The sequence below is a fragment of the Grampus griseus genome, assembly GCF_964374135.1.
Source record: "Grampus griseus genome assembly, chromosome: 19".
In the NCBI taxonomy this organism is placed as follows: domain Eukaryota; kingdom Metazoa; phylum Chordata; class Mammalia; order Artiodactyla; family Delphinidae; genus Grampus; species Grampus griseus.
The window spans coordinates 31205360-31228815 of record NC_139013.1 but is presented as its reverse complement, the minus strand read 5'-3'; the positions used below and the strand labels follow the sequence as shown (position 1 = coordinate 31228815).

Genomic DNA, 23456 nt, shown 5'->3' with positions numbered 1-23456 from the left:
GCACAGCGGCTCTGTGGAGTGAGGTCCATTTATATCCCTATTATTGCAGACGAGGAAACTGAGGCTCAGCGATCTTCTAAGTTACTGCTCAATCAGTTCAGAAGAGAAAACCACATCAACTGAGTCATAAAAGGGCCTCCCCCTTCCACGCACACCCACAATTTATCCAGACCCTCCCCTCCAGGATGCTCGGTCACCCGGGACTCCTTGGGAGTCTCTGCACAGGGATGACGATCCCGCTTTACGGGGAGACTTCAGAGAGGGGCAAAGGCTCGCCCAAGGGCACACAGCGCCAGAGAGGCATTCGGCAGGGAGCCGGTAGTTGCCCGCTCTGCTAGCGGCCGCCAGTTTATCCCGAGGCTTGGAAGCCAAGGGTGAGGAGGGAGCGAAGGAGCGGTCAAAGCTGCCGCGAATGCGGGGGATATTGTCAGCAGGCGGCTTTCCCGGGGAGAGAAACTGGAGGCTATCTAGGCTGGTTCTGGTGGGGCCATCTCATTGACCACGGCCTCAGTTTCCGCGTCAAAGAGATGGCGACTTGATGTGGCTCCGGGATGGACCGGCGGGCGGTGTGCGAAGGGTTAAAGGGGAGGGTTTCGTGGAGAGGGCGGGGCCGGGATTCCGGCCGCACCTGGCGGCTCCGGACTGCTCGCCCAGACGCCGCACGTAGCCGCGGGAGCCGAATCGCGAGCGCGAGTCTCCTCGGAGGAGCCGCGCAGAAGCCGGCACCCGCCGCGGGGAGGGGCGGCGACGGCGGCGGGAGCAACCTGTGGAGGCGAGCGGAGCCGCCATGGCTGAATTCCCGTCTAAAGTGAGCACGCGGACCAGCAGCCCGGCGCAGGGAGGCGGCGCCGCGGTTTCGGCGCTGCGCCCAGACCTGGGCTTCGTGCGCTCCAGCCTCGGGGCGCTCATGCTGCTGCAGTTGGTGAGCGCGCGCTTGGGGCCTGGGGTCCGGGGCCGGGGGGTGGCGGGGTGTCCCGGGGGGCCAGGAGGGGTCGGGGGCTCTAGAGCTGCCCTTTTTGCTTGCTTCTCGCACACCCCCAACTCAGGTTCACATGCGCCCCGATGCGCCGTGCCTTCCTCGGGGGCGCCTCTAGGACGGACGCCCCCGAGATCACCCTGGAACCCTCTCACCCCGAGACGTCCTAGTTGCCGTCTCTTCGAGCACACACAAGGTGCACCAATGTCAGAGTGCCCACCTCAGCGCCCCATCACTCCCTCCCAAGTGGTCACCAAGAGCTCACCCACAGAAGCTCTCACAAAAGCCACAATCACTGCGCGCCACTCTCTCTCTCTCTGTTTCCCCGTCTCTGGCTCTCCCTCTGCCAGGACTAAGCCCCCAGCCCTCCAGCACCAGCCTGAGGCAAAGTTCACTCTCATCTGACCCTCTGCCAAGCTCCCAGCGGCTCCCCGTGGCTGCACCCCAGAGCACTCCTCGTCTAACCGAGCGGGCACATCCGGTCCAGCACAGACCCTTCGGCAGGGCCCTATGGGCTCCCGCGCGGGAGCCCGGCCCTTCTGGCTTCCACTGGGTAACCTGCCGGTTTCCGGCCGGTTTGACGGGCCCCTTGGGGCCGAGATACCGCGCCCAACGCTGGGGGAGGGATTTGTGGGAAGCCAGAGGCAGGACACCTCTATATCCAATACCCTTTGTAGACCCCAGCCGAGGCCGATCGATGGGAACACCCCTCCCCCCACACACCAATTTCAGGCTTGAAGGTGTTAGCTTTCTCCCCATGGTACCCTCTGGTGCGAGTCGGGAAGCTGGGGGCTGCCCTGTGGGAGGGGCTTGGTGCGTTTTCAGAGGACACGGGGGGAATTGGAGGTGGGCCAAGATCCATTTTGCATTAGGGCACCTCCTGCTGTCCCACTGCTGGGTCCTAGCTAGGCTGCCAGGTTTAGGACCGAAGGCAGGTTCCGAGACCAAACCTCCCTCCTTACCGCAGGTGAGCATTCTTCCCCCTGGGCCAGGTGTCTCTTTCAGAATTCCTCAAATCTCTTCCTGTGGGGCCCCTCCCCCACCTCAGCCTCAGACTCTCTCGGAGGTTTAAAATGTAGATCTTGGTCCCCACCCCCGGGAAAAATGTGGAATTGGAATCTCAGTCACTACAGCCCAGAAATCTACATTTTTAACTTCTCTCTGAGCAGTCTGGCAGATTCTTTGTGAAGGGGAGGGGCGGGGCGGGGCGGGGGAGAGGTCCCGACTGGGGCCTGATTTAAATCTGCAGGTAGGAAAAGCCTGTCCGGAGCGCTGCTGAGCGCTAGGCTCCCGGGTGGTTGTGAAGGGTACAGCAGCCAAGCAGGAAGGGAGTCCCAGTCCCAGGGGTGGGAAAGGGCAGAGGAGAGGGATGATCAATTCTGAGACCAGGGAGGCTCATGGAGGACAGGTGACTTTTGAGCAGGGACTTCACTGAAATCTGAGGCCGAGGTAGGGAAAGGGTGTTCAAAGGGCGGGCCACTGTGCGGGGCAAGCCTTGGGGCTGGGGAAGTGGAAGGGAAGTGGGGAGAGTAGCCAGCAGGTTGGTTTAGCCAGTGTAGGGGAGGAAGAAATTTTCCTCTACCTGTCTAGTTCTTCCGGCTGGTCTAAGAGTTAAATTGACATGAGAGAGATTAACAGGAGAAAATCAAAGTTTAATCACATGTACACATGGGAAAGACCCAGAAAAACTGAGAAACTCCCCAAATGGCCAAATCCCTCCCCTTAAACACCATCTTCAGCTAAAGACACAAGAGGATGTTGAGGATGGGGAGCGAGTTATGGGAGGTGAGCAGGAAAAGCACAGTAAACAATTGTGATTCAGATTTAAGTCGTTACTTTTTCCAAAGATACGTTTCTAGAGATTTGGTCCACCTCTTGGTACCGTGAGGGAGACACCCTTACAGATGGAGATTTCCCTTACACATGTAAATGTTTCTTACAAAAGGGTGAGAAACCTTGGTTTTCAGTTTTTCCCATGTCTGCTGTTTCTTAGATCAGCAGCTTAAAATTATTATGCCAAGAGATGAATTTTGGGGTGGCAAGTTTTGCTCCCCTACACTGGAGCTGAAGCACTTGTTTCTGGGTGGCCGGCAGCGAAAGGCTTGAATACCTTGCGAGAAGTGGTGACCATGTTCTGTTCACAGCCTTAGGGGGTGTGGAACAGCAGAGGGGTCCCTGCTGGGCTGAGCAGGATGAGGCTCCCTGGTGGGTCCCCAGGGTTAGCTCCCGGTAGACAGGACCTGAGCATCAGCCCCTTTTGCATTTGAACAATGAAACTTGGAATAAGGGGAACTAGAGGAAGGTCCTGCTGTGCCTGCAAGGACTGGGGTAGCTTCCTGTGGCAGAGGCTTGTGTCTCTGATTTGGGGGTCCCCGTGGGCTGAGCATCTGGGTCCCATCGTGCAAATGTAGACACTGAGCTGTCCATGGAATGCAGGACTGGCCTGGAGAGCTGTGGTGGAGCTTGGCACTTAGACTCCCAGGGACTGAGTGTGAGTGGGATGGCCTCCTTCTGCCCTCCCTGCAGTGCTTTTGGGGCCCGGGGAAAGGGGGACAAGGGTCTCCCTTCAGAGTTCTGAAGACCTGCACCTTTTAGTGCCTTCACCAATTGGCTTGTGGGAGAAGCTGCTTCCTGAACTGTTTCTCTGGCAACGGACAGTTCCACTGGGTCTGAGACAAGGAGGGTTCCACTCAACAGGCACCCCGTCTTCTGGGAAGCCATCATAGCTCCCATCACTCAGGTGCAAACTAAGCTCCAGGCCTTCTGGCAAGAGCTTCATATTCTCTTATTCTCCACTTTTCAGGTGAGGAAACTGAGGCTTAGGGGTCAGTTCTCTGCCCAAGAGCTCACAGAGTGATAGAGCTGGGATCTAAGCCCTGAGTGGCCTGACTTTTCTGATCCGTGCTCTATTACCACACTCTTCTGGGCTCCTACTGGGCACTGGGTGTGGTGCTGTTGTGGGAGTGATGGAGACCCCAGGCTCAGGGCCTGCTGTCCAGAAGCTCTTTGTCTGTGAGCTCAAAGGATGAGCTACCTGTGGAGGGATCAGGGAAGGCTGCCTGGAGGAGGCAGTACACGAGAAGGTGAAAGCTAATTCTCCATCAGACCCTTTTGTTTCCCAGGATCTGGTGAAGAGTTCCAGATGTGGGAGGAGGGCGGTGGGAAGGGAAGGAAGAAAGGCCCCAGCTTCTTGAGAAGATGTGTTCTTTGTTTATTTTAGTATTAAATGTGTCCTGAAGAACCAACCTCAGTGTTCACTGATTTATCGCTCCCCCAACCCCATCTAGCTCCAGAAAGAACATGAGATGGAATATGATATCAAGTCACATATGATGGAAGAGTTAACGTAATATATTTTTAAAAGTTGGTGGTGTATGTGTGGGTTGGGTAGGGATTGACTTAAAGAGAGCTAAAAGGAGATCCTGAATCTGTCGCAAGTTTAAGGCTGTCAATTCTTTGTTGAGTTTCCTAGCAGCCTAGGCAAAAAGGGAAACATGAATTTATGCAGATAGCGTCTAAAAATGGAAGCAGGCAAGTTTGATCTAGAGACAGCTCTTGGTCATTAAAAACCTGGAAGCTTTTTTTTTTTTAATACAGCAGGTTCTTATTAGTTATCTATTTTATACATATTAGTGTATATATGTCAATCCCAATCTCCCAATTCATCACATGTGGGAGGTAGGGTGCTTTGGACGGGAAGGAGAGGAAATTCAGGAAGGGGAACTCATCAGGGGCCAGGGCCACTAGGGAAGGCTTCCTAATGGAAGTGGGCCCTGAAGGGTTTAGTTATGTGGAAGGGGTAGTAAGGAGGTGCAGAGCAGATGAACCTTGGAATACCTCGTATAAAGGCCCAGCAGTCAGAAGGCATCCTTGAGGCTCAGGACATAGAAACCATATGAATGGCCTGTGTCGGTAGGGCAGTTGTGTTTGGCACCTTTTATCCTTCCCTCTTGCCCTATCTCCTGGGATTGGGGGTGGTCACATGATTCCCAGTTGGCAGATGAATAAGCAGATCAGAAGCCTCACCTGCCACTTGATCACAGTGATCCGTGGGTGCTGGTGAGAGAATTGGTGGAAGCAGAGAGGCTTGGGTTCAAATCCTGGCTCTGTCATCTTGGGCAAGTTCCCTAATATCCCTGAGCCTCAGTTTCCTTGTCTGTGAAATGGTGATGGTGGGATTGTGAGGAATGTGGAAGCTGATGCCTGCAAAGGGCTTAGCCCTGTATATGTTAGAACGAAGGGCAGTTAGGATTCACAGGGTCATAGAATCCTAGGCCTCTTATACTTGCTCCCAAAGGCCCCTCGGTGTGTCCTCAACATGAGCTTGCATTCTTCCAGGGACAGGGAGCTCAGTCCCTCTAAAGGCTACCTGCTCCATCCTTGTGCACCTGGGAGTGTGAGAAAGTTTTTCCTTGTGGTATTCCTGACTCTCTCCAGCCCCACAAGGCATGGCAGCCCCTTTTCAGGTTGGAGGCAGGGCAGAGGCTGAAAGTCAGCCCTTCAGGTTGGCTAGACAGGGTTGTTGGGATCTGCGAGGTGTGAGCAGAGGTTGGCCATATTGGGATCACAGTGTTGGGGACTCACAGCGTTTTCCATAGCACTGAGTTTCATGGGTTCAGCCTCCTTAGGGCAGCATTCCCCGCCCTGCATGCTACCCACCTTCCTTCCTACTCCACTGTACCCAGCAAAACAATGCCTGTATTGTTAGCTCCGCCTACCCGCCCCACTTTGTGGCTAGGAGAGTGTCGAGTGTTTGGAATCAATTTATAATTATGTAACAATATATGGACACATTATCCTTAAAAAGCAAAAACCTATTACAGGTAAGGCTAAAGTTATTCTTGGATCCCCTACCCCTCTCCCCAAGGGAACTGCTGTGTTGGGGTGTTTCTAGTTCTTTTTCCTGTGCATTTTAAAAAACATTGATGGTTTTATTCTGTATCCTTTGTTCGGTTGCTTTTCTCACACCCAAGGCACCTGCATCTCTTCATGTTATGCAGAGCTGTCTGCCTCCTTCCTGTTTCGGCCTATCCCAGGATGTCACGGTAGGGCCCGAGCTCATTTAGCCATTTCTCTATTGATGGGCCTGTTTTTATTCTTTGAAAAAATTATACAGACATACGGCAAAAATGTGCCAGCAGTCCAAAGCGTTATCAATGAAAATGTAATCTCTCATCCCAGTCGGGACACTCCTCCCATCCCCATCCCCTGCCCTTGCCCGAGGCATCATGGGTGTGGCATTCCAGGGTGAGTCAGTGCAGTTATTTCTACACATGACCCCTATCAAAACACAGGTAGGCGCACTCTGCCTGTGCCCCGCCATGCTTTTACCCCCTTGGCAATACACCTAGGGATGTTCTGTATCATTGCACATAGAGCTACACGTATCTTTCTCTTTTTAATCTTTTATTTCCTTAATTTCTTTAATAGGTAATGTATTTACAACAGTCTAGAATAAGACAGAGTGGGAAAGAACACAGTGAAAAATCTCTGTCCCCTTTGGTTAGAGTTGACCTCCCCCATGCCCATTCTTCTCCGTTTCCTGTGTAGCATTTTAGGCTTTCTTTAAGGAGATCTGCAAATGTGGCTATAGGTCCCCACCTCTCCCCACTTTACTCCAGGGCTGTAGGCTATACACATCCTTCTGCACTTTTCCTTTTTCACTTAAAAGCGTGTCATGGAGGTCCTTTCGTCTCAGTACCTGAAGCGTGATCGCTTCTCTTGTGGCTTCTGTAGCAGCCCATCCCGCAGCTGTGGTGTGAGTTGTGTGGCCCGTCCCTTTGTTGACAGACACTTGGGTTTCCACTCTTGCTGTTCCACACTGTCACGGTGAATGATCTTGCCCAAGCCACTGGGCGCATCTGTATGGTACATTTCTGGAAGGGGGACCGCTGGGTCAGGTTATGTGTGTTAGTGATTTTGTTAGAGATTGTCAGATGCCCTCCATAGGGGTCACATTTGTGCCCCTCAGTGAGCCTTCTCGTAGAGTGCCTGTTCCCTACAGCTCCCATCTGACAGGCGAAATGGCAGGTCAGGGTAGCATTGTTTTGCATTTCTCTTATGAGTTAGGTTAAAGAACCTCACTTTTTTTTTTTTTTTTTTTTTTGCGGTATGCGGGCCTCTCACTGTTGTGGCCTCTCCCGTTGTGGAGCACAGGCTCTGGACGCGCAGGCTCAGCGGCCATGGCTCACGGGCCCAGCCGCTCCGCGGCATGTGGGATCTTCCCGGACCGGGGCATGAACCCGTGTCCCCTGCATCGGCAGGCGGACTCTCAACCACTGCGCCACCAGGGAAGCCTAAGAACCTCACTTTTAAAAATATGTTTAAGAGCCATTTGCATTTCCTTGTATGTTTGCTTCTTTCCACATTCTATTAAGTTGTTGGTCTTTGCCCTGTCAATTGCTAGGAGTGCTAGATGATTTGCAAATATTTTTTCCCTAGTTTGTTTTTTGACTTTGCTCAGGGTATTTTTTTTGTTTGTTTTTTTATGGTGTTTTTTGTTTGCTTGTTTGTCTTGTTTTGTTTTTGCTCAGAAAGACTTATTTTTATGTGGCCGAATTTCTTGTTTTCTTTCCTTTCCCTTTTTTCTTTCTGGCTTCTGGAAACTGTCAGAGTTAGGACTTTCCCACTTCGAGGTAGTAAAGAAAGTCTCCCATGTAGGGCTTGGAAAGTGTTGTATCATCCACAGTCAATCACAGTCCTGGAAGATTGCTGGAGGAGACAGCCTCATCTGGGTGCTAAAGTGTTTTTAGTGCCTTTCCAACACTTTTTAAATTTAAATCTGGAGCTCTGGATCCTGGGAAGACAACTGTATCTATCTGGGATGTATTAATGTTGTTCATTTTTGTTGTATTTAATTTTATAGTTAGCTTCTATTGTGGTAGATAATGCAGGTTTTCTACTTTTTAGTGATTTAAAAGTTTCTTCTTAAAATTCTTATTTGTGTGATAAATCCACATTCATCAATGAGGACTAGTTAAATAAATTATGATACATTTATGCAGTGGCATACGATACAGTTAGTAAAAAGATAACTTCTTACCCCTCAACGAAAACAATAAGGCAGCTCTGTATGTGTGTAATGATGGACAGTCTCCAGGCTGTATGGTTAAGTGCAAAATGCAAGGTGAAGGGCTTCCCTGGTGGCGCAGTGGTTGAGAGTCCGCCTGCCGATGCAGGGGACGTGGGTTCGTGCCCCAGTCCGGGAAGATCCCACATGCCGCGGAGCGGCTGGGCCCGTGAGCCATGGACGCTGGGCCTGCGCGTCCGGAGCCTGTGCTCTGCAACAGGGGAGGCCACGTTGGTGAGAGGCCCGCGTATCGCAAAAAAAAAAAAAAAAAAAAAAATGCAAGGTGAAAACCCGTGTGTGTAGAATACTGTCGTTTGTCTGGAAGAAATACACACAGGCTATATAAATATACACACTCGCCTATCTGAAGTGTATGTGTGTGCATGCATGCCTAGGTAGTCTTCGGCAAGACACTTGAGAAATCACTCTTGGTTGCCCCCAGGGAAGAAATTGAGTATCAGGGGAAGAGGGAGACATGCTAAAAGCACCATTTTGTTACCTATCATGTCATATATATCATGCATTTTAAAAATAGAATAACTTATCAAAAAAATCTTTCAAATAAATGAAAATAGTGGGTAAAACAATAGGACAGGTCATTTATGGGCGCAGCAAAAGCTATGAAAATGGCACTCGAAGTCTCCCTCAGGCCCAAAGAGGGGAAGGCACTTTCCCAGGATCACAGAGCAGCAAGCAATGGCTTTGAGTTCAGCGTTACTGGCTGGGTGACCTTTTCTTAACCATCTGTAAGTGGAAAGAGGTGAGGGCTGCGGAGCTGTCCACGTGTGGTGGATGCTCTCAGTTTCTGTTGGAGTATCAGGGCCAGGTGTTGGTTGCTCCTTTTCAGCTGGTGAGTTGTTTGTGGTGGAACTCAGTGAGGATTATGCCCTGATTTCCTGCTCTTAGATGGTCTGAGGGAGCTGCAGGGGGTCCTGCCCTGGTCCCCGTGGCGATTTGGAACCTGAGTGTTGGGGGAGAGCCTGTTTTCCTTGGCAGTCCAGTGAGCCCAGCCCTGGATATAAACTGGTCCTTTGCTGTTGGGCTGAGTTGGCCCCTCCTGTTTGCCCAAGGGGTGGGAGGACAGGGTGGTACCACAGGGTCTCACGGAGACGTGAGAGCAGGAAGGCCGGGGCTGAAGGTCAGGCAGGGCCCAGCTGCTAGGGAACAGACCTGGGGCTGTTCTGGGATGTTTGAGTTTCATTCAGGTAGGAGCGGAGAGGTCAGATACCAGATGATCTGCCAGCCTGTATGAGATTAGCCAGATGGGGTCACTTGTCTGTCCTCGAAGTTTAGATGGGGTGGGGCTTGCTCAGTGTCACCCCAAACATTAGTGACAGAGTCAGGACTAGAGCTAGTGTCTGAGGAAGGAAGTCCAGGGAATAAGGAAGACCCTCACTTTAGGTGCCCCTCCCCCCAGCCCTGTTCCTCAGCAGGTAGAGAGGCCAGGCCTCATGGGGCTAATGAAGTTCATACGCTCCCCGCAGCCAGCTCTCTCTGGAGGGCCAACGGCCGGACGGGGACCTGCCTGGGGTGCTGAGAACATAAGATTCTGTCATCCCTCTCCACCTAGGGTTCAAGGACTGCCCCTGCCCCTTCTCTGCTCCCGCCTCCGGGGCAGTGATGCTCCCTGCAAACAAATTAGTCTCCAGGGAGTGTCCCTACCTCCTGGAATTTGGAGTTCTGTCCTCTTCTGGGCGTCTCTATCTACTGGGTCACAGAACTGTCCCCACCCTTACAGTGCATGACCTTGGGCCACATCCATCTCTTCCGAGAGCTTTGCTTTCCTCATCTGTGAAATGGGCCAAGTGCTACTTGAGAGAGTTGGGCTTCCTGGGAGTGAAGCGCTGACGGGGGCTGGATTTGGACTTGACCTGGGCTTTCAAGGGGACTAAGGCCTTCCTGGGAAAGCTCTGTGTCGCCGTAAGGGTCTTAGTGCTGGGGAGGCACCGGTTGACTTTCTGGGGAGGACCAGGAGACCCCCAAGGGAGGAAGGTGAGCAGGTCTTAATTTCTGGAACCTCACCCAGGGGGTGCGTTGCTGCTGGCTCTGGGAGCCAGGGAAGGCCTCGCGGATGCCTTGGGGATGCGTCTCTGTCGAGGGGACCTGCTTAGTCTCTGGCCCCAGAGTGCAGAGTGGGAACCAGCAAGGGGGTAGGCAGGAGGCAGCTTGAGCTTCATGTTGGGAAGATTTTTCTGGAACCCTGAGAGAGACCCCAAAGGCAGAGTGGTGGCAGTGGGCTCCTTGACGTGCAGGCTGCACACAGGGGCCGGAGGTCCTCATGAGGGGCTCTGGGGGCGCCGGGGCCATGGGGCCAGAAGTCTCTTTCGTCTCTAGCTCTGAGACTCAGGGACTCAGGAATAACAAGCAGTGTGATAAAGGCTGCATTTGGAAAGCCCTGGAGGTGAACCAGGCCCTGAGCCAGTGTTCCCATCCTCCTCCTCCATGGCAGCCCAGGCTGGGAGCGGGGTGCTCGTGGGTGGGGACCCTGGTTGCCTGGCTCCCTGCTGCACTTCCGGGGCCTATAACAGTGCCTGGCAGAGAGCGGGCCCTCGGGAGAGTTTGTTCAATGACTCGATTTGGTAACTCACGTGCCTGCTTTTCAGGTAACAAAAGGGAGGCTTGGCCGAGTTAAATACCACCCCGGACCGGGTCACTTGGCTCGGGCTGGGTTCTGAATGCCCTCGCACCTCCTGTAGAGCTGGGGTGTGATGGCCTAGGATTCTCGAAAGCTCGTAGTGTACAGAGCGGGAATTCCAAGGAGCCTTTCCCTAGAGCCCAGCCCCTCTGCACAGGGAGGAAGGAGGTGGTGTGTGGAGTTGTTGTGGCCACGCAGGCACCCGGAGCCTCTGTCCCCTGCGCCTTTGTCTCCTGGGACACAATGGGTGGCTTTTTGTCCCCATAAAGTCCCTTTCACTGTAGGGAGAAGGGCCAGGGCGGGGGTGGAGTATGGGCCTGGTCAGGCCAAGTTCTGAGTGTCCTCAGCTGCCCAGATGTGTCCCTGTGAGGGGGAACCCCGGGAAGGGTTCACGTGGTCCCCTGGACCTCAGTTTTCTGGATGGTGCAGTGGGGAGAAGGGAGTCCTGGGGGATCTTGGATGGACCCTGCCCTCAGATTGTTTCTAAAACATTTGGTTTCATCGCCAATGTTTAAAAAGCTGAAGATTTCACGTAGAAATTCGGATTTCTAACGTCTCCTGGAAAATCAGAAGTTCTTGGGACTGCCCTGGTGGTCCAGTGGTTAAGACTCTGAGCTTCCAGTACAGGGGGGCATGTGTTCAATCCCTGGCTGGGGAACTAAGCTCTGGCAGGCTGCTCTCAGCTCCACAGACCTCCCCTGCCCACCTTAGTCACTTCTGTGACCTGTGTGCCTTGACGGCTGCTGAGTTTAAAACCCTAATGTCAGCCTCCAGGCACTGAGGTTTTGTCCCCCGCGTGGACGCTGCGGTGTGGGGTTTACTCCCTCTAAGCTGTCAAACAGCCCTCCTAGCCACTCACAACTTCTACAACTTTTCACTTTTTCCTTTACAGTATTTTACTTGCATGACACACCTATGAGGTGACCAGGAGAGGTGTACTTGTCCAACTGCCTCACGTGTCAGATGAAGAAACAAACCAGAAAGGTTAGGTGCCTCTTCTAAGACCACACGCCAAATCTACAAGGGTCTAACTCAGCCCAGGAGGTGGAGAGGATTAAAAGGAGAGTTGGCGTGACCATCTTTGGGCGGGAGAGGAGTTAGCCAAGTGCTCATGGGATTGGTGGAGTCCCTCCAGTAAGTACAAGGGAGGGAAGGCTGTGGGCCCCCCTGGAGGAGCCCTGTGTTGAGGAGTGTCAGGCCTCAGACTTAGGGGATCCTTGGAGAACACTGAGCAGACCTCCCTGCTCCCATTGTACAGGGGGGAAGACTGAGGTCTAAAGGGGTGAAGTGTTCTGCCCAGGGACCCTTAGCCTGTGAGGAGTGGAGGGAGTGTAGCTGCAGGAGGTGTCCTGGGGGGTGGCTGGACTGGGTTCTGCTCCCTACCACCTGCGCACCTCCCTTTCTTTGGATAAGCCCAGCTGCCTTATCTGGAAGGTGGGCGGGGCCCCACTGGCTGAGGACCCTTATCTGCCAGAAACTGTGCCTGGTGCTTATTAGATGCATTATTTTTCCAAGGCCTCACACCCCTAGGAACTGCACACACTATTACTACTGCAGGAAACCAGCCACAGAGAATGGATCGGGAAACCCACGTTCTAACCTCTCAGAGTGATAACATTAGAGCACGGAGGGTGTTAAGCCTATGTTGGGCATCGGTCTAAGTACCTTACATATATTACTTCATTTACATCTACCCTGTGAGGTAGGCACATTTTGAATATAAGGACACTGAGGCACAGAGTGGTTCAGCAACTTGCCCGAGGTCACACAGCTAGTAAGTTGGCAGGGCCAGAGCTTGAACCCAGGGAGTTAATAGACCACCTTTCCATTAGAGTTAATGCCAACACCCCCCAGTTAAATCAGATCATAACAGCCGTTCGTAGACTCAAAGAGTAGCTAAGAAAGATGTATTCGTTTCCTACAGCTGCCATAACAAAATGCCACAAACTAGGTCGCCTAAAAAACATAACAAGGGGCTTCCCTGGTGGCGCAGTGGTTGAGAGTCCGCTTGCCGATGCAGGGGACACGGGTTCGTGCCCCGGTCCGGGAAGATCCCACATGCTGCGAAGCGGCTGGGCCCGTGAGCCTGTGCTTTGCAACGGGAGAGGCCACAACAGTGAGAGGCCCACGTACCGCAAAAAAAAAAAAACACACAAAAAAACCCCACCAAAAAACAAAGGGACTTCCTTGGCGGTCCAGTGGTTAAAGACTCCATGCTTCCACTGCAGGGGGGCATGGGTTTGATCCCATGTAAGATCCCACATGCCACGTGGTGTGGCTAAAAATAAAACAAGAATTTATTGTCTCACAGTATTAGAAGTTCAAAATCAAGGTGCTGGCAAGGTTGGTTCCTTCTGGAGGCACTGAAGGAGAGTCTGTTCCATGCCTCTCTCCTAGCTTCTGGTGGTTGCCAGCAATCCTTTGTGTTCCTTGGCTTGGAGACACGTCACTCTAATCTCTGCCTCCATCTTCACATGGTGTTCTCCCTCTGTGTCTCTTTGTCCAGTTTCCCTCTTATAAGAACTCCAGTCCCTGGATTGGGGCCCACCCTAACTGAGGAATGCCTCTTGGTCAGGCATTTGTGACTGATTCCTCTCCTCTCTGGCCCTGCAGGTGCTTTTAACAAAAATATCTCTGTTATCCAGTCGTTGAGAAATTTTTGTTTGGAGGTGCAAAGGTCCTGGGGCATGTGTGAATGAGACCTTTTTTTTCTTATATTTCTTGAATGTGACCTTTTTGACAGCCATCATTTAAAGAGAAAACCCCTAATCAGAAATCTTTAGGTTTTCAGGAAGACAGGGTTTGTTTGTTTTTTTCCTTCAAGATTTCCAGACCTTTCTCTTTGTTTATCTGCAGTGCATGCCTGAGGAGGTGTTGCTGGGGCCTCAGAGAGTTTGGAAGGACCAAGGGGATGAGGTTTGGTTCTGTGTATGTGTATGTGTGTGTGTCTGTCTTTAAGAGTAAGACACACAGATATATGTGTAGACCCCCATGGAGAAACATGGGGACAGATGAACACATAGGCAAGAGACAGGGACCCCCGGAGGTAAAGGCACAGAGTTCTGTTCTTCGTCACATGGCTCCCTCCCTTCACCTCTCGCATGCTCACATGTCCTAGTGAGATCTTTCTTGGCCTTATTATCCTTCTCAGCTGGATTTTCCCCCACAGCACATATCCTGCGTTTCCCTCATGTATTGGGTTTTTAGCTGCTACCCGCCCCGCTGTCCCCCGCCAGGAGAGCAGGGCTTTTCATGTTTTGGCTCACACACACAGTGGTAGGTGCTCAACAGATATTTGTTGAATGAGTGAACCCAGAGGGATGCACACGGCAAGGCCTGTGGTCAGAGAGGGTGTCAGAATTGCACGAGGGCCTGGGTGAAGCCCTGTGTGCAGGTGGCAGAGTTGGGGCCTCCTGCCTTGCTCTCCACCCTCGTCACCCTACTGCCCTCCCCCTGCACAGTGGGGTTTACTGTTCTGTACTGGACTATAAGACAAGTCCTCTGGCCTCTTCCAGCTAGACTGTGGGTCCACAGCAGGAGGGAGGGGTCCAGCAGTTCCTGCAGCTTCTGGAGATGAGGCCTGGGCCCAGCTCCCCATGCAGGGCCACCCCGGCCAGCAGAGGGTCAACACATGTAGGGGTGCCCTGTCCTGGGCTGGGGCACTTCCTGTAGATTCTTGGGGCTGGGGTGAGGGGACGGGAAAAACCAGTCTGTCTGGTTGAGGTGGGGGAGGGCAGAAACCAAGGCGGCTCCCTGGGCAGCAAGGCCAGAAGGAACCAGAAATTCCCACTGCTTATGCAGCAGCTTTGTCTCTCAGGCTGCGCTTGCTGATCCGGAAATCAGGGCTGGGCAGGAGGGCGAGGCAGAGACCAGAGAGCTGGATGCCTGCGGGGCCTCCCCCCCGGGAGCCAGCGAAGTGTCCTCATTTTTTATACATCACTAAGTAACTCTCAGTAGCCCAGGGTCCAGAGAACGACAGATCTGGGTTCACTCCTGCCCTGCCCTTTCCCCACGGGTGGCCGTAGATGACTCATTTTCCTCTGAGCTCCTGTTTGGAAAGTGGGGATAATACATAATACTGACTAATGAGAGGGTTTGGGGAAGTCAGTGAAATAAAAGGGAAGGTGCTTACCTGAGGCCTGGCACACAGCTGGAGGGCATTATGTGGTTACTGTGACCAAGCCCATGAGTAATACACCAACAATTGATAAGTGTACATTAGTGTAAACCCAGATCGATCCTTTCTTGATTTTTCAGTTCACCGCATTTTCTAACTTCCTTTCAGATAGTTGGAACCAGGCAACACGATGGCATGGAGGCCTGTAAGGACCCTGCTTTAAGTGAGGAGATAATTGTCTGCCCCTGACACGCTCAGTCCTCCCCTGGGAGGGTCCTGCGTCCTGCTTTGGGAGTGTCTGTCCTCCTTTGTAACAGTGACCCTCCCCCAGCCCTGGGGGCTCTTGCCTGCCGATGTGTCTGTTTCAGGCAGGGTGTCCTAAGGTTGGGTGGTTGGGGGGCTGTGCTGAGACACCCGCACTCTGGGTCCTCATGGGTCAGGGCTGTGCCCCCAGCGGTGTGACTGCCCTCAAGGCCCTGTTACCTGTCCCACCTTCCTCGCCTGCAAACTGGGCCCCATGGGCCACCCAGCCTGTTGGTGGTGGCTAGAGGAGAGCACTAGAGGCTAGAGGTAGGGCAGGGGAGGCTGGCAGGGTGCAGTGTGGGGTGGGCGTCCCTGGGGTCTCACCCCCCCACCCCGGAACGGGAGGAGGAGCAGGTGCAAAAATCTGGAGAGAGGGGGGAGTGGGCGCTTTCCCGAGTCTCCCACTCCCACCCCTGGGTGGAGGGAGGCAGGGCTGGGAGCACATTCACCGATTCACCCCTGCGTCCTCTTGTGACACACAGCACCTGTCGGGGGCAGGGGTCTGACCTCTGTTTCCTGGATAAGGAAACAGAGGCCAGTTACCTCTTGAGCATGTGTTTATCGAGCAGGTCTATGCGCCAGGCACTGCCGGGCACTGGAGACACAGCGATGACCAAAGAAGGATTCCTCGGGGGCCTGCGTTCTAGCAGGCGGACTCGAGTTGCCCTGGTGAGCCGCACAGAGCGGGAAGGCACTTGCCTGGTGTCCCATAGCCCAGGCAGGATGAAATCCCAGCTCCTGACTCCTAAGCCCAGGGCTCCACCTCTCACTTCCAGGTGGTGGGGAGAAAGGAAAGTCGTCACAGGGGCTGCTGGACGCCCGGCCTCAGCTAGGCTTATTCCTGCCCTGACCCCACAGGTGTAGGGGGATCGATACAGAAACTTCCCTTTTGGTCCTTGGCAGGGGTGCTTCGGTGGGGTGCCTGGCAGGCACCCATTCTGGCTGCTCTGGGGTGAGTGACAGCTCTCCCGTGTCTGGTCTAGGAGCTTGTGGCGGGGGGACTTTCTATCCCCCAAACCAGCAGCAGAGGTGGGTTTCGCTCCTGAGCCACTTCCCTGTGATCCAACTGATGGTTGGCTCATCCTTGAGACGGTGGCAAGGTCACTGGGAGCCTTGGTGTCACACACTGTCCATGGGAAGAAGAGTGACAGCTTTCTCTGTCTTCATCAGCAAAGCAGCCTTTCTCCACAGCCCCCCAGTTGATCCTCCCTCCCTCAGCGGCCAGTCCCGAGGCCTGCTGCCGGCCAGGGATTCTGGAGAATGCCCTTGTGGTGAAGGAGGACGTGCTGGCCTGTGGGGTCTCAGCCAGCAGGGAAGGGGCCAGGAGAGGCTTGGGGGAGGCTAGGATGGCCACAAGTGAGGTACCACCCTGCCAAGTTCCCCACGAGGCCATGAGGGGTTCAGCCAACCTACCCGTGTAAAATTCCCTGCAGCACAGCGTCCCCAGCTGGAATTGTTCGTTTATGTATACAAACCCCCATGGGTCCTGAACCTATGAGGTAGGTATGCTCTTTATACTCATGTGACAGGTGATGTGTCCAGAGCACAGAGTGGTTGTGAGCTTACCCAGTGTCACACAGCTGGTAAGGGGAGTGCGTTTTAAATCAGGCAGTTGGCTCCGGAGGCCATGCTGTCAGCCGCTACACACACTACAGGGATGTTGGGGCTCACCCTGCCACATAGGAATGGCGTGATAGGTCCTTTTGCTTTTCTGAGGCCCAGTTTCACCTGTAAGGTGGGGATGGTAACACCTGTATTGAGGTGCAATTAGAGTCGGAGAAGCTGGGGGTGGAAGGGGCTTGGTAGGGCATCAGGCAGAGGTCACCGTACCTCTGGGACTCTGTGCTTGTGTGTCCCTCCTTCAGGGATGTGCTGGTGACTTCATCTTTCTTTCAGAGGCTTTTACTAAGTTCCTGACCAAGCTCGGGTCCTGTACTGGGTGCTGAGATGCACCTATGAATGGGACAGTCATTGTCTTGCCCGTGGGGAACTGGGCAAGCTTGGGACACCACCCCTCCGGGGCTGCAGGGGTCTCACCCTGGAGGCAGCAGGGTGGAAGGCACTGCTGCTGTGGCTTCCAGTCTGGGGAAGGAAATAGAATTACAGTCTTGGGTGGTGGGTGCCTGGGGGGCCATGTGAGCACAGAAGAGAGTTCTGGAACCCAGACTGGAGGAGCAGGGAAGGTGCCCTGGAGCACATAACATTTCAGCTGAGATCTGAAAGGAGTACGTTACCAGGCAAGGGCTTGGTATGTATTGGTATGCAGTAGGAGCCAAATAAATTTTTCTTGGGCAAATGAGAAATGTGTCCTGCAGAGGGCGCCCCATGGCAAAGGCCTGGAAGCCTCTGGTCTGTGGCCTCCAGCCTGAGCGCTGGGGGCTCTGGGAGACGCTGGCCCTGTCTCGCTCCCTCCAGGTGCTGGGGCTGCTGGTGTGGGCCCTGATTGCCGACACCTCGTACCACCTGTACCCGGCCTATGGCTGGGTGATGTTTGTCGCTGTCTTCCTCTGGCTGGTGACAATCGTCTTCTTCATCCTCTACCTGTTTCAGCTGCACATGAAGCTATACATGGTGCCTTGGCCGCTGGTGGTGAGTCTGGGTAGGAACCCTGGGGGTGGGTCCAGGGTGACCCCTCTGCCTCTGGGTGTAGCTGTGACAATGCAGCCTTCCCTAAATGAGAAGTGGCAGGTGGGGGTTGGCTGAAGTCCTCGCTGGCCTGTAGCTCTGGGTCGGGGAGGGAGGATTGGTGGTTCAGGTGTCCAGTTTTTCTGAGCACTGAGAGCCATGAATCCAGGAGGACTTAGGCTTGACTTTCTCCCACGAAGGGAGTAGAAGTGAGGGGCTGTTGAATGGAGAGACTGGAGGCCATTTGGGATCTTGAAAGTATTTTTCCTTTTGGGGGGCAGTGGGGATTTGCATCTGTGGGTTCTGACTGGCAGCCCTGGGCCTGGAGGTTGGGCTGAGCTGGCAGGAATCACCGAGGCTGGGCCCGGTGTGTGCAGGGCTCAACGTGCCATCTCACCCCCCGCACCCCGCTGTCTGCAGGGTGAGGCCCCTGCAGCCTGGCAGAGGATGGTGTCCCGGGTTGCCCGGGTCAGTCTCCTTAGGACACAGAGCTGTGAGTGTCCATAGGAAGTACCCTGGCCAGACACAGAGAAAGCTGCTAGGGCTTTTTTCTCTGACCCGGAAAACCCCTGCAGCTGGGGTCTGAGGCTTTCAGTGAGCAGAGAGAGGCAAGAGAGGCACATGATTGTAAGACAAGCAAAGCTGGGACTAGGCAGCATTGTTTGCAATTCAATGACTTTTGAAGCTGAGGAAACGTGAGTCATCCTCAAGACAGACCGTGTTTGTTAGATCTTGACATCACTGGCAGGAGCCAGGTGGTGTTTGCGGCGGGCACTGGGCTTGGAGGGAAGATCCTGGCATGAGGAGGGGGCGGCCTGACTTCCTGGCTAGGGTCCAGCCCCTGCCTCGTGTCCTAGGAGCCTTGAAGAAAGACATCCCCGGAGATGGAGGGGCCTTGGTGTCTCTTAGCACAGATCTGGGGCCCAGCCACAGCTGCTGATGGAAGGAGGCTCCTTTCCCAGGCCATGATGGCAAGGCAGTGTCTCACCCTCCTAGAGGAGGCTGAATTATGATTGCCAAATTGGGCTTTTCTGGGATAGGGGCTACAAGCCCCCTTCCGGGCACAGGTAAGAGGCGTGGGTCAAATAGGTCAGGAGGGGTTCTGGAGAACCCGCACCCATCTGTCCATAGGAAGCCGCCTCTACTCAGCTCTGTTGTTAGTGGGAGTGCAAGTGCCAAATCTTGATATTTTAAGATTGAAAGTTTTATATGCAATCTTAAAGTTTTCGTATGAAATCAAATTTAAAATGTAATATTTTTAAAAAATCTATGGGATGAGCCAAATATGCCTGAGGGCCACCAGTTTGCGATCTCTGCTAAGTGTCAACTGGCTCCGGGGGCCAAGCGCTGGGGGAATGGGACCTGGGCCTGGTTGTCAGCCCAGGACCCTTCCTTGCCAGCCTGGCTTAGGGGTCCTCACCCTGGCATTTGACATGGGGCCTAGAGCCTAGGATGTGGCCGAAAGGCAGACATAGGTTCTTCCCACTGAGGGCAGAGAGGGACGTGAGGCACCACCACCCACGCCCCCGCCGCACGGGTCAGCCTCAGAGCCAAGTCCTCGGACAACAGGGAGGGCCGGGCCTGGCTGGGAGCCAACACAAGCAGGCCCCGGGTTCAGCTGGTGCACTCAGAGACAGGCTTGGTTTGGTCTCTTGCCATCAGGAATGGGTTTTGCCTTGTGGAACTGTTGCTGTCCTGACCAGGTCACTTTAGCAGCCCCTCCACAACCCGCCCGCCGCCCCCCCCCCCCCCCCGCCATCTCTCGGCCTTCGGTATGTCTACGTTCCCTGCTCATATGGCCTCCAGGCTGACCCTGTGTAGACCGCTGTCTCTTGAGGCCTTTTTAGAGGGAAAGACCCACGTGTCTCCATCCTTGAGCCCCAGCCCCTGTTCTGGCTACTAAAGGGATGTGCTCGTGGGGACCAGGAGGTTCCACAGTTACCGGAAGTGTCTCACGTCTTAAGACTTCTCTCCCCCACCTACCCCCAGTTAATGATATTTAATGTGGGCGCCACCGTTCTCTACATCACGGCCTTCATCACCTGCTCTGCTTCGGTTGAACTGACGTCCCTGAAGGGCACCCGGCAGTACAACCAGCGTGCAGCTGCCTCCGTGAGTATGGTTCCCTGGGGCACCCTCGGCAGTTACAGGGGAGACGGGCCAAAGCAAGGTCTGGGCCCCTGGACTCTCACTGCTCCCTGGTCCCAGGCCAGGCACCTGCCACGTGCTGAATTACCCTCCTCTCAGTGGGCTCAGTTTTCCATAATTAACAGCAAAACCCCGAGGAACCAGAATGCTTGGGAAATACCTGGGTGGCACAAATGAAGTTTGGGTTAATGCTGCTGTAAATCAGTCGTGCTGCAATGATTTAGGGTCATAGGTCCCCTTGGAGAATCTGTTGAAAGCGCTCTATCCTCCCCCCTGGAGAAAGGCACGCACAAAAACCTTTCGGTTTAAACCATCTGGGAGATCCTCAGGCTCTCCCATGCAGCTCAAACTCGGGCTCCACGTCAGGTAGCCAGTGAAGTATGAGTGAGCACGCCTCACCCACGAGCCCCTGCAGGCACTTCCTCACTGTCCTTCCACTCCCTCAGTGGGGAGGGGGACAGGGACTGCCAGTCCTTTCGACAGACCAGGAAACTGAGGCTAAGAGAGGTGAAGGGACACCACTAAACTGAGTCCTGGGTAGGGCGGGAGTTAGACCAGGACTTGGGTCTCCTCATTCTTTCTGGTGAGGATGGTTTTGAAATCTGTGAACTCAGTCACCAGGATAGAGACATGGAAATTCTGAACGTGGCCTTAGGTGCTAGTGTAGGGATACCTATGAATTGATTCCAGAAAAACTCCTAGGGTAGCTGAACATTGCCTTTTTAAAACTAAATCCCTGAAATGTGTCTATAAAGTAGCTCCTACCCCTTGGTGACTCTTAGCACACTGTCCAGTTATCCCTCAATCTAAGACACACCTGGCTTGTGTGGTTAATGGTTCCCCACTAGAATATAAAGTTGGCACCCCAGAACCTGGTACCCATCAGCCCCCACGGTGGTTAAATGGGTGTATGGTTAAGGAGGAGGTGGTGTGGCTCCAGAGCAGCTCATTCTGGTTGAGGGGCCCCGGGTTTCACTGTCTGCATCTACCTTCCTGGTGCTTGTATCACTGTCATAGCCCCCAGCCCCGTGTGCCGTGCTGCAGACAGACTCACCTCTGCTGTCTTCTCTTTCAGTTCTTTTCGTGTTTAGTGATGATTGCCTATGGAGTGAGCGCTTTCTTCAGCTTCCAGGCCTGGCGAGGAGTAGGCAGCAATGCAGCCACCAGTCAGATGGCTGGCGGCTATGCCTAAACCATTGGTGCCATGGGCCACCCTGGGCCTGAAGGCTGTAGCCTGGTCCCTGTGCAGGTGGCCCCGCAAGCCCGAAGCCTGAGCCCTGCATGGAGTCAGCCCGGAAGGGACTACACTTGCTCTTCTCTGCTCATCAGACTCCTTGGGCTCACCCCACACTCCCAAGGAATCAGGATCCTTCCTCTGGCAGGCGCATGGGCTGGAAGAGAGGCCAACAGCCAAGACCTCTCCATCCTCCATATTCAGCAGAAGGTGATGGGGGATACAGGACTCTCTCTGCTTTGTCTTTAGGACTTCGGTGTCCAAGGCTGGGAGCCAGCCTTCTCATTGGCACTAAATACACTAACAATGACTCCAGACTTGCAGCCCACCATAGAATATGCCTAACAAGCAGCAATTATTTATCTCTGTTTTTGTTCTGGGAAGCTGAGCAAATTCATGAAACCGTTCTGATTCCTTAAAACATAATCCTGGCCTGACCCTCCGCCAAGCTAGCACGTCACTTGTAGGGAAACATGTCGAAAGAGGGTTATGATGCTGACAGCATGGTCTTCCTTTCCTACATTTCAGACATACCAGTTATTTTAAACAAATCAGTTTTAAGTGACTTCTCAATGATGAAAAGCTTATCCAGGTTTCCCTCCCTTTCCCAAGCCTTGTTTGTAGTTTTCCCTTTGGGAAAAGCTAACATCAATGCCGACTGCCTCCTTGACACTGTTAATCAGGCACCTGGGACATGAGGGAGGGAGGGAGGTAAAGCAAGGCCTTGCTAGTGAGTTGTCCTGTGCTTGGTGGCGACTTTGTTGTTTTTGTTTTTTTACAAAAATAAAGATGAAAGAACTTATTTGGAAAAGATGTTGGGGAATCACGGTTATAGATGCTTATAAACTCCAGGTAGCTGCAGCATAAGTCAGTACAGTCAGCCCTCCATATCCGTGGGTTTCACATCTGAGGATTCAACCAATCAGTTGATATGCAGGGTCAGCTGTATTCAAAATACTCGCCATTTTACATAAGGGACTTGAGCACAGATGCTCAAGTCCCTTAAGCATCTGTGGGTTTTGGTATCCCCAGCGGTCCTGGAACCAGTGCCCCACGGATACCAAGGGACAACCGTACAAAGGTTCCAAATGCCTATTTAAAGGCAGTTCCAGTCCTGGAGTCCCTCAGCACCACCAGCCACTTCTTTGACCTGAGGTAGGATGACCAACTTCCTGCCTGCTTTGCTGGGACAGCCCCGTTTATGCCGCTTGTCATGGCATAAATTTAATAGCACCCCTTTTTATTTTGAAAAGGGTCTCAGTTTAACAGTAAATCATTTAGTCATCTTGATGAACTTAAGATTGCCATAATGTCACCTACCTTGACAGTTTGTGAACAGTAAATCATTTAGTCATCTTGATGAACTTAAGATTGCCATAATGTCGCCTACCTTGACAGTTTGTGAAGTTCAGAGATCAGATAATCCAAGTGCCTGATGCGCGGAGCTGCTACAGACAGTAGAGAGAGGGGAGAGCAGCAAAGAGGGGGAGTCCTTCTGAACTTATTTTCCCACCACAGCGCAACATGCTCTGAATAATGAGCCACAGGCATTTCTGGGCACCCCTTGGTCCTGTCTTAAAAAACTGGGAACAATTAAAATGTAACTAGATTCAAACAGTTGCAGATGAGCTGCTCCATTGCGAAGGGTGGGGGGGGAGGACTAAGTCTGATACCCATGTCCCATTTGGATCCCAGGCCTAGTTTGTGCCTGTTGTCCTGGTGTGAGTTAATAGCATCCCTTTTTACTCTCCAGTGTCTCAGAGTTTGAATAACAAATTATAGTCATTCTAGAATTAAGCCATAAAAGGATAGTTTTAAGGAAGACCAACCGATTTTCTTTTGAGGCTTAAGAGAAAACAAAACCCTTGGCAAGTCTTACCAGGTTTCTGACACCCTAAAACACAGCCTATTTTGGTGGAGATGTTAACACTCTTTGTCAAACAACTACCTGTTGGTTCAGGCCAATGCATCCCCCAGTCCTTAGCCCCTGGCCCTGCAGTTTGGGTGAACAGTGCTTCCCATGGCTGAGGAGGCCTAAGCAATAGGAGGAGGCAAATGTCTCCTGAGGCTAGGTCTGCACGTGGGGCCTTCTCATCCCAACCATCCCTGAGCCCCTCTGAAGGTGGGACATGATGAGCTAAGTTCCTGAGCAGACCGGAGAGAGTTCTAGTTTGTTTTAAAAAAATCAGAAAGCCTGTTTTCTAATGTGAAGCTACAACAGACGTGCCTGCTTTTTTTCTGAGTGGAAAAGGATGAAAAAGAACCATTTGCCTTTTTTGTTCACTTTTCATAATTTCATCTTTGTCCACCTGCCTTTTCTCAGCCAGACTGAATAGAGGGATTCTTCAT

The 23456-nt window shown here is 53.1% G+C and overlaps 1 protein-coding gene across 1 annotated transcript; it reads left to right on the top strand.

Annotated features, from left to right (window-relative positions):
* Window positions 1-684: 684 nt before the first annotated feature.
* On the top strand, window positions 685-21912 carry PLLP (plasmolipin). The gene is made up of 4 exons (XM_082677058.1): window positions 685-922; window positions 17516-17689; window positions 19715-19837; window positions 20949-21912. The coding sequence occupies exons 1-4, from the start codon at window positions 788-790 to the stop codon at window positions 21063-21065; spliced, it is 549 nt and encodes a 182-aa protein (XP_082533184.1). The 5' UTR covers window positions 685-787; the 3' UTR covers window positions 21066-21912.
* The last annotated feature ends 1544 nt before the right edge of the window (window positions 21913-23456 follow it).

Coding starts and splice junctions, on each gene's coding strand:
- PLLP (XM_082677058.1), top strand. CDS start 788: ATGGCTGAATTCCCGTCTAAAGTGAGCACGCGGACCAGCAGCCCGGCG. Junction 923..17,515: donor CGCTCATGCTGCTGCAGTTG/GTGAGCGCGCGC, acceptor CGCTCCCTCCAG/GTGCTGGGGCTGCTGGTGTG. Junction 19,838..20,948: donor ACCAGCGTGCAGCTGCCTCC/GTGAGTATGGTT, acceptor CTTCTCTTTCAG/TTCTTTTCGTGTTTAGTGAT.